The sequence below is a fragment of the Myotis nattereri genome, assembly GCF_964212035.1.
Source record: "Myotis nattereri genome assembly, chromosome: 11".
NCBI classification, from domain to species: Eukaryota; Metazoa; Chordata; class Mammalia; order Chiroptera; family Vespertilionidae; genus Myotis; species Myotis nattereri.
The window spans coordinates 70244535-70255350 of NC_138086.1; the positions used below are offsets into that span (position 1 = coordinate 70244535).

A 10816-nucleotide genomic window follows, 5' to 3' on the forward strand; every position below is an offset into this window, starting at 1 on the left:
TTAATACTTTTTATGTTGTAATACTTCAAATTTTTTTTTAATTTTTTTAAAATATATTTTATTGATTTTTTACAGAGAGGAAGGAAGAGGAAGAGAGTTAGAAACATCGATGAGAGAGAAACATCGATCAGCTGCCTCCTGCACACACCCTACTGGGGATGTGCCCGCAACCAAGGTACATGCCCTTGACCGGAATCAAACCTGGGACCCTTCAGTCCACAGGCCGACACTCTATCCACTGAGCCAAACTGGTTAGGGCAATACTTCAAATTTTAAATAGTCAGTCTGGCATGCAACCTATACTGTTGATAAACACTTTGTGCTAAATAATTTTGAGGAAATATTTTGAGAGAAATTCTATAACTCTATTTTATACTGAGAGTTTCCACCTAGTGCATAGCACTCAAAGCTTTTCTGTTAGTCCTTCTGGCAAATGGGGCTTTTCTATCTCATTCTTTGAGAATTGCTGGGGTTTCCCATTAAGAAAATGAAGCTGCCTCTGAAATTTCCTAACTCCAGCGTTTTCTCTCTCCCCTCTCCCCAGGCTCAGGAACTTTTCTGTCATCCCTCCCTGTCCTCACTTGCCAGTCAGCTGAAAGTTTCTATCAAAAGATAGGAACCTGGCCCTGGCTGGTATGGCTCAGTTGGTTGGGTGTTTGTGCACTGAAAGGTTGCTGGTTTGATTCCTGGTCAGGGCACATGCCTGGGTTGCAGGCTCCTCCATCCCCGGAAGAGGGCGTGCAGGGGGCAGCTGATCAATGGTTCTCTCTTATCATTTATGTTTCTGTCTCTCTCCCTATCCTCTCTCTAAAAATCAATTTAAAAATTAAAAAAAAAGTTAGGATTCTGTTTTAAAAGATATTAATTGTACTTCAAAACCATATTCTTTAAATATTACTCATTAGAAAATGAACTTACACTTCATCCTTGAATTTCTCCAAAGTTATTCCATGTCCATCATCTTTTAAATCTTCATCTTCAGTTGACAGACCCAGGGTCTCTAGGGCTGTAGAAGTCAGAATCAGAAGGAAAGTTTACAAAGCAAATCATTTTTGGCTAGAGAAAGTTATGGAATGACTACTAACTATTACCTCGATTTGCTTTAGACACTGACCTCCTTTGTACTGCACAAATGATATGGTGCCTCTACGTGCAGAGTCCATCATCTCAAACATAGCCACAATGTTACTGTGATCCATAAAGACAGGAAAAGACACACCTGTTTCTTTAGCAATTCTCAGTCGTTCCAATAGAGATATTAAATACTCTCTTGGTTTACCTGTAAAGAAAAAAAAAAATAGTTCCAATTCTTTTTGATATGAAATTAAAATATGTCACAAATGGATACAGTCATTTAACAATTATTAAGTTGTTAAATGGTTAAAGGTACTGTACTGTGCACTGGGGATAGAGACCTAGCTTGTGAGAAAGGCAAGATACTGAAAACTTAATTACATACCAGTAATCTGTGCTCTGCCACAGATTATTGAATAAAAAGAAGTCAAGAGACCAGATCTGGGTTTGTTTTTGTTTGTCCCCCCCCCCCCCCCAAAAAGCTCTTCAGGTGATTCTAATATGCAGACAGAGTTGAAAACTAAGAATACTGAAACAGCCCTGACCGGTCTGGCTCAGTGGATAGAGTGTCAGCCTGGGGACTGAAGGGTCTCAGGTTCGATTCTGGTCAAGGGCATGTGCCTTGGTTGCGGGCACAATCCCCAGTGGGGAGTGTGCAGGAGGCAGCTGATCGATGTTTCTCTCTCATCGATGTTTCTAACTCTCTATCCCTCTCCCTTCCTCTCTGTAAAAAATCAATAAAATATATTTAAAAATAAAAAAGAATATTGAAACAGCATGATGCAGGAAAGAAGGTGGCCAACTGAAAAAAGGGATAAAATAAAAATAAAGACTATTCCAATTAGGAGGCATAAATGTTCATTTGTAAAAAAAAAAAAGCCTTAGCCAGTTTGGCTCAGTGGATAGAGCATCGGCCTGCGGACTGAAGGGTCCCGGGTTCGATTCCGGTCAAGGGCATGTACCTGGGTTGCAGGCACATACCTGGTGGGCGATGTGCAGGAGGCAGCTGATCGATGTTTCTCTCTCATCGATGTTTCTAACTCTATCCTTCTCCCTTCCTCTCTGTAAAAAATCAAAATATATTTTTTTAAAAAAGCAGTATTTTGGATAAATAGGCTATCTCTCATTTAAGCAATGTGAAAAATGAAAAATCAAGATCCATTTTCCAGAAATAATGCAGGTCACTTCTGATGAAAAGAAGCCAGAAGAAGTTAAGGTGGAGCAGCTTAGATGACAAATGCCACACCCACTGCTCCATCATTATATTGCAATCCTAGGCTTTACATATATACATATGTATATACATGCACATATATATGTAGTTATATATAATTCTTTTTAAAAACTTATGTCATCATTGAAAATTTCATACACATATAAAAGAAAAGTAGCCCTAGCCAGGTGCTAAGTGGTTAGAGCACCGGCCCATGGACTGAAGGCTCCCGGGTTCGGTTCTTTTTCTTTTTAAATATATTTCATTGATTTTTTTTACAGAGAGGAAGTGAGAGAAATAGGGAGCCAGAAACACTGATGAGACAGAAACATTGGTCAGTTGCCTCCTGCACTCCTCCCACTGGGGATGTGCCTGCAACCAAGGTACATGCCCTTGACTGGAATCGAACCTGAGACTCTTCAGTCTGCAGGCTGACACTCTCTACACTGAGCCAAACCGGCTAGGGTCCGGGTTTGATACCTTGTTTGCAGGCTAGATCCCTGGCCCCTGTGGGGGCACGTGTGGGAGGAAACCAATGTGTCTCTCTCACATCAATGTTTCTGTCTCTACCTCTCCCTCTGGTGAGAATAAATCTATAATAATAAAAGCATAATATGCTAATTAGACTGAACGTCCTTCCAGATGACCTTCTGGATGAAGCCAGGGCTGCAAGGGAAGCCTGGGTCCCGGGTGCCAGAGGGAAGCCAGTGCCAGCAGCCTGGAGAAGGAAGGTCTACTCTTGCACAAATTTCATGCATTAGGCCTCTAGTAAATAAAAGTAGAAAAGTATGATTAACATTACCAACTTAAACTGTTATAATTTGTGCCCGTCTTATTTGACCATAATCTCATCCAGTTCCCCTCTTCCTATGTTATTTTGAAGTAAATCATAGCAATCATATTTCATTAATAAGTATTTGAATGTATATCTCTCTATCGACTTTAGAGAAGAAGGAAGAGGAAGAGAAAGAAACACCATTGATGAGAAAGAATCATTGATTAGCTGCCCCTCTACTGGGGATTGAGCCTGCAACCCGGGCATGTGCCCTAACCGGGAATTGGACTGTAACCTCCTGGCTCATAGGTTGAAGCTCAACCACTGAGCCACACCAGCTGGGCTAGTTCTTTTTTTTTTACTTCTTGTATCTATGCCTTGACTGGGGATCAAGCCTGCAACCTTGGCCTACGGGGATGATGCTCAACTGAGCTACCTGGCCAGGGCCCCCCAGTGCTTTTTTAAAAAAGTGCATTCCTTTTTATTCTTCTTTTTTTAATCTTCACCCAAGGATATGTTTTTATTAATTTTTAGAGAGACAGGAAGGGAGAGAGAAAGAAACATTGATGTAAGAGAGAAACATCCATTGGTCGCCTCCCAAATGTACCTGACCAAAAAACTGAACCCAAAACCTCGGTATGCGTCCTGACCGGGAATGGAACCGCAACGTTTTGGTGTACAGGAGAATGCTCCAACTTAACATTTGATGAATGTAACTTACAGTGGAGCCCTTTAGTATACCGTCATGCCTATACACAGAGATCTTCCTACCATCTTTTTGGTGCCTCACTCTTTAATATAAATGGATAGAAAAAGGATCATGTGACATTTGAAGAAAGTCTCCAACATGAAATACAGAAACTAAAACAAACAAACAAAAAAAACAAAGCCCAGGGGAAACAGAAATAGGACAGACGGAATAAAATCAAATGTCAGAGTAGGTTGTGGGGGTTGGGGCCCATACCGGAGGCAATCAATGGATGTTTCTCTCTCACGTGGATATTTCTCTCTCCCTTTCTCTCTCTCAAATCAATAAATAAAAAATGTAAAAGAATGCATTCCTTTGTACTCCCCCCCACTATTTATTTTTATTTGTTGCAGAGTCTCTATTGTTTTATCGATTTAAAAGAACTAGAGAGCGCTTGATTACCCTAAACCTGATCATATTGGTTGGGTGGGGCAAAGTTGGAATGTTTGGTATTTCCATTTCCTTGAAGGAAGAGGTGGATAAATTTGGCATTTTGGACACTTCTTGTGGAGAAAGGCCGGCAAGGTTACAATTTTGCATTTGGGTAAAAGGACATCAACATAACTTTCATCTTAACGTAATTTTGAAATCACCGCACAAAAATTAAGAAATGTTTCAAGTTTTTAACGGGGGTCAGAGGTGTAAAAATGTCAGGAAAAGACCCCTCCAAAACACCGATCCATCTTGCACTATCAATTGTTTAGCTCTCTTACCAGATTAAAAACTCGTTGAGGTCGGGGAAACGCTGGAAACACCTGATCCTTGCGAGACATAGGGGCAATTCATTTATCTATTCTTCCCCAAGTTTCCCCGAGATCGGCACTACTCCCCCACGTTTTCCAGAAAAAGGAGAGGTTCAGGCTTTTGCCCCGTCACATAGTAGTAACAGGTGGAGCCCTCCACCTGGCCGAGTCCCGCGGGCACCTGGCTGGTGGTAGGCACAAAGGGGCCGTTCACTAAGCAGTTGTCTAATTGAAGGCCACAGCCTTAATTGGCAGCAGAAGGGCTGCAAACGCGGGGGCGCCCGGCTGGCGGAGCGGCTGCACCGTGAATTTCTGGGAACTGCTGCTTGCGAGGAGGCGGGTGGGACAGAAAGCCGAGTGGTAGGCAAGACCCTTACTTGGCTGGAAAAAGAGCAGGCTACTGGTGAGATAGTTCAGCAACTCCATAATCCGATGTTTTTCCAAGTATTTCCTGGCCTGGAGCTCCCTGCTGCTGTTCTCCATCTCGCCGCGTTAGGCCGTTGCTAGGCGACGAGGAAGCTTTGCGGCAATTGGACTCCTCCTCTTCCGCCCTGAGAGCCGGGCATAGGCTGTGACCTCAATGGAAGCTTTTCTCTGCTCCCGAGGGGAAGCCATGGGAGTGTGGGGGCGCGGGGCCTCCTGAGGGAGACGGGTGCTGGGCCTCTTGCCCGCAGACACCCCCCGCCCCTTCCCCCTTCCCCATCCTAATGGGGGCTTACGGCTGGGCCTGATGGTCTTCCTGTGCTCGGTCCTTGTGAGGCAGGTAGTCAGAAGCTAGGAAAACTCCTTGGCAAGTGGAATACGGAAACTGAGACAGCAATTTATAGCCAGACACAGCTCACCTCCCTGGAGATAACGTCTAGGTCTCAGTTGTGTTTCAGCTCCAGGCCCAGGAAAGCAGCAAACCCGACAAGTTATCCCTGGGCCGACCTCAGGAGTAGCTGCGCTGACTAGAGTCCCCCCCGCCCCACTGAGCTGTGAGTGGAGACCAGGATCCGGAAAGGACCCACCTGGAAAGCTGGTGAATATTCTGTTGAGACCTCCCCTATGGTCTCCATCCTTTAAAGCTTTTAAGAGGAAGACCCAGAAAGCTCTCCCACCGGGGAGTATGCCTGTGCCTTTCCCCTCCCCCTCACCCCTCACAGGCATGCATCTCCCAAACTCTAAGGCAGTGGTTCTCAACCTTGGCTGCACATTAGAATCACCTGGGAATCTTTTTAAATCCTGATTTCTGGGCCTCATCCTCCGGAAATTCTGTTTCTTTGTTATGGGATGGGGCCACAACATTAGTAACAAAGAAACAGAATTTCCAGAGGATGAGGCCCAGAAATCAGGATTTTAAAAAGATTCCCAGGTGATTCTAATGTGCAGCCGAGGTTGAGAACCACTGCTCTAAGGGACCCCCCACAAGACTTGCAATCAGGGCAGCAGTGGACAGCAGCAGTTCCTCCTCAGGAAACCCCGTTTCTGACTTCTTAGCCCAACCTAGGCGCACTTGCCCAGTCCTTTCTTGTTTTACTCTCCCCAGCTTTAATAAACGTCCTCTAAAGAATCACCTGGGCTTGTGAATGTTTTCCTACCCGATATCAAGAACCCACACACTACCGGCTGGCCCTAGGCAGACCTGCTTAGGGCCAGGTCACCTTTCCGGTAACACTTGTTGATCCAACGAATGAGACCTGGTGTGCTAATAACACAGAAGGAACTTGTGTAATTCTGGAGGGCCCCTGAGCGTCCGGGAGATGCTCTGTCTTCAAAGTCTGGAGGAGGTGTTCTGCGGAGGGAAGGAACTCATTCTCTCAAGTGACTTGAAAACTGGGTACCCCAATCTGCACCACGGCTTAGGTTTGTAAGGAGAATATTTCAGAAGAATGTAGGAAAGTGCTTTGTAAACTTCTAGCAGCAGAATCCTTTAAAGAAATTCTAAGTGGCCCTGGCCGGTGTGGCTCGGTTGAGTATCGCCCATGCACCCAAAGGCTGCTGTTTTCATTCCCAGTCAGGGCACATACCCAGGTTGCAGGTTTTATCCTGGGGTGTGTACAGGAAGTAACCGATAGAAGTTCCTCTCTCCCTCTCCCTTCCTCTCTCTCTAAAATTAATACAAACATACTTTTTAAAAAGAAATCATAAGTGGCATCCCCACATGTAGAGCAGATGGAAGCGAGCACTACGCTGGGTTCACAGGGGCCCATTTTCTAAGGTACTTCAGCTGTGCCTCCTCACAGAGCCATGGCCGGAGTGATCCTGGTGCCAGAATTAACTGGAGACGGGGGAGCTGTGACAGAATAAGCTGACAAAGCCGATGCGTTGCTCCAGGGCCTGCGGACCTGAGGGCCCACTTGGGCCTCTGGTTCCTGATGGGTTCTGGGGAGAACTGAAAATCTATTGATGTGGGCTGTTACTCCTCCGTGTGTTTTGGTCCATCCTTTGGGGACTTGCTTTATAAAGTTCCCTGATGTGAAGCACAAACAGCATACCTGAATACAGTGTCCCCCTGTAAATCATGACCACCTACCTGCTTGACGCTTAAAGGGTTGACTAAATGTGTGTGATCACTGAGGAAAGTGACTGAGGCAGGGGGACTGAAATGGAGAGGGACCCCTGCAGAGAGGTAATGGCTACAGAAAGCGGCAGAGGAGGACCTGAGTCACAGCAAACAGGGGGGGCCGGTCATGGTGTCCTGTGACTGAGTGGCTTAGGAGAAGCAGAGTAAAAAACGTAAGGAACGGTCCTTAAGGGAGAGGAGACGGCGTGCTGGAGATCCGGAGGCAGCGATTTCTGCTCAGTGGTGCAGGATCTAGACAGGTGGTCTTCTCCTCGAGAACTTCCTGGACTTACTCTCCAGGAGTTACTCGGTCCTGAGTCAGTAGCTCTGACCTTCGAACCTCAAACAACACTGAAACGGCAACAGTCGAATTCACTCTGCCTATAAAGTCAGACCCAGGAGAGCGCATTGGACCCTGCTGACATCTTCCCAAGTTGCTGATCGTTTTCATGCCTACAAGCCCCGCCCGGGTATCTTTGTCTGCTCAGCACTCCCTTTCACAACATCCCGCAGGCAGCCAGGCTCCAGTTCCTCTGGAGATCATGCTGAAGAGACGTGTCCAGATGCCCCCTAGTGGAGCCAGCTATTCTCTGCTGAAGCCATCACTTGAGCCAGTTTGGGTTTAATAAATCCTTCTAACACTTCTCCCTTCTCCAACTCTTTGCCCTCCATTTTCTTATTATCGTGAATCCTTTCAGTGGTTTGGGAGTATAACTCCAGGAAAAGGCGTTAATGCAGCGGTTCTCACCAGGACCACACCTGAGAACCAGCTGAAGGCAAGAAGCACCGGCTTTGGCCCCATTCCAGGCCATGAAATGGAATCTCTTGGGATAGGGCCTGAATATTGGGAGTTTCATGGTGGATGTTGTTGTTTTGAACAGCTTTATTGATATTTAATAAACTGTACCTATTGAAGGTGTTTGTTTGTTTATGTATTTATTTATTTTAATCCTCACTCGAGAATATTTTCTCCATTGCTTTTCAGAGAGTGGGAGAGAGAGGGAAAGACAGAGAAATATCCATGTGGGAGAAACACATGGATCGGTTGCCTCCTGCATGCGCCCTGACCAGGGCCTGGCCGGGAAGGAGCCTGCAACCGAGAAACGTGCCTTTGACCGGAATCAAACCCGAACCCTTTGGTCCGCAGGCTGACGCTCTATCCACTGAGCCAAACTGGCTAGGGCAGGTATACTCTTATTTTAAAATTTAACATGGGATAAATGGTGATCAAGGACACTTGGCGTGGGGTGGTAACCACACGATACAGTAGACAGGGGATGTATTGTAGACGTGTACGCCTGGAACTTGTATAATTTTATTAACCAACTAGATGCCCAATGCATGAAATTCGTGCAAGGGACTCAGCCCTCAAAGTCCCTCGCAGCCCGGCTGCTTTGGCTGGCCCTCGCAGCCCCAGCTTCGTCTGGAAGGTCATCTGGACGGTCGTTCTGCTGTTCGGTCTAATTAGCATATTAGCTCTTTATTATAGAGGATGTCACCTCAATAAATTCAATAAAAAAGGACATATTATATATATTTTTAAAGAAAGGATTTTATTCACTTATATGGTAAATACCGTCCCCTACTAAAAAACAATGACATTTGTCCTACAATCTGTTAAACTTAGCTAGAACATTCATATCTTTTTTATAGCACATGTTAACATGATATAGGATGCAGGATGCAAAAATCAATTTAATAGGCATTATTAAATAACTTCACACATATGTAGAATCTTGGAAAAATGGTTAAAATTACATATGAATGTTAAATGTGGACACATGAATATTCCAAATACACCAGTGAACTTAATAGAGACTGTGTTTTCACTGATCTCTGCTAACCAACTCGCTGTCGGTGAATCTTCAAATACCCATTTCCAAACCTTCCAGCTCCTGGAGAAGGGCTTTCTCTTTTTGAATGTTTTCCAACTGATCCCCCCCGCACCCCGCCTCCCCGAGCTGTTTTCCAGTTGCTGCTTGTTTTTTCAGTTGTTTGATTGCTTTCAGTTTCTTCTGTAGGTTCTGGATTTTTTTGTCTACTTCAGGGTATCCAGAAGTTGGCTGGGAGATAGTATTTCGTGTTGAGCTCTGTGGGGCAGGAGTAGGTGCCAGATCTAGACGCTTGTCACTTCTTGCTTCCTGCCTTGCAGCTTTCTTAGCTTCCTGTTTCCTTCGATTTTTAAGGGCTGTTTTGGATAATGGCTTATTTCCCAGCTGTGGTTTCATATTCTGCGGCGGTTCCTTCTCATGCAGCTAGGACGTGGTGATTGGTTTATCTCTTAAAGCGGGGGGTCTATAAGCTGGTGCATCTTTTGGTTCTCCACTGGGTACGCCACTTGGAACTGCTTGGAAAGTTACTGTTTTTGCTGGAAATAGTCCGTCTACCAATGGCTGCCAAGAAACCTGCCATAATTCCACATTGAATGGCACACATACTTGTGCAAGACAGAGTCAGTACCCTGCCACGCCTGTACCCATGATTAACGCCTAACCCAGGAGCACACATAGCTGTCAAAACGTGCTCATCATCTGGGAACCAAGTAAAATATGTAGACTCAGAGGCCACCGGTTTAGAAATGTTTGTCGTTTTTAACATCCCACACTTCTGTTTGTCCACTCAGGTTTCCACATCTGGCTAGCACTATGTCCGCGAGGGCCTTAGTAGGCTGCATTATGAGGACCGGTTCCAAAGCCAGACACAGGATCAATTTCAAGTTGAAAATTGTCACTTTGGCAGGCGTCAAACCATGAATAGCACAAAACTCAGCAGACTTAGAATTCCAAACTCCATCATAAACGGGCCACTTTTGGTACTTGCACCACAGCACTTTCTCCGTTTGCTGCAGTGTAATGCGGTGTTTGTTCCCCAAAGTAGGAAGCTTCTGCCTTATCAACATCTGTGCTAGCTATTACCAACACAGCAGTAACGTTTTTATTCCCTGGCATTTTAGCCTCACTGGCCTTAAAGAAACTTTTATTCGCTAAAGCAGGTCCATCGAAGTTGGGATAATGATATAATTTAACAAATGAAGGTGAACCCTTATTACCTGGGACATAAACAGTCACCTTGTATGGCTGGGGTTCAGGTGACAATACAAAAGGATTAATTTTCTTTGCAAATGCAATTTATTTGCAATTGTATTGAAATCGTTATTTTCAAAGACATGAACTTCATCCTTAACATTTCAGGCACAAATAGTTTCATCTTCGACCAGGATGGACACTGGTTTTGCACATTTTTCTGGATGATAGACTTCAAACATGTCCCAGTTTTCACATCATGAAGTTGTAGGGTGGGGACCACTGTAGTCCCTTGTTAGTGACATTGGTGATATTTATTTTTTTCTCCATTGCCCCAGGCAAACAAGGTCTCATCCTTACTAAAGGTACAGACTTTGCAGTTTTTCCCACCTTACCTTGGGAGCGCTGTGCTTTCTGAGAAATGTGGTGGTCCTTTCACCAGGTACAGTCCTGATCCTCGGACTGTTAGGAGTGCTGTGGATGGCACCATCTTGTCCCAGAAAGCAAGGTGAACTCTCTCTTCTCTCTCTTTTTAAAAAATAATTTCAGAGAAGGGAGAGAGAGAAACATCAATGATGAGAATCATTGACTGGCTGCCTCCTGCATGTCCCCTACTGAGGATTGAGCCCACAACCAGGGCACGTGCCCTTGACTAGAATCGAATCTGGGACCCTTCAGTCCTCAGGTCGACGCTC

General features: G+C 45.1%; 1 protein-coding gene and 1 pseudogene across 8 annotated transcripts in view; both read right to left on the bottom strand.

Annotated features, from left to right (window-relative positions):
• Positions 1–5066, bottom strand: part of EFCAB10 (EF-hand calcium binding domain 10) — a 36774-nt gene extending 31708 nt beyond the window's left edge. For 6 of the 7 annotated variants that reach the window (XM_081101788.1, XM_081101793.1, XM_081101790.1 and 3 more), the window contains exons 1-3: positions 4931–5041; positions 1115–1279; positions 919–1006 (exon numbers count right to left, since the gene is read on the bottom strand). In XM_081101788.1, the coding sequence (XP_080957914.1) occupies positions 919–1006; positions 1115–1279; positions 4931–5036 (359 nt within the window). In that variant the 5' untranslated portion in view covers positions 5037–5041. Of the gene's footprint in view, positions 1–918; positions 1007–1114; positions 1280–4930 lie in introns of all 7 variants that reach the window. The other variant, XM_081101794.1, reaches the window with a different exon arrangement.
• Positions 5067–8963: 3897 nt separating this feature from the next.
• On the bottom strand, positions 8964–10611 carry LOC308527075 (eukaryotic translation initiation factor 2A-like; annotated as a pseudogene). The gene has a single exon. The product of its transcript is annotated as a eukaryotic translation initiation factor 2A-like (transcript).
• Between the last annotated feature and the right edge of the window lie 205 nt (positions 10612–10816).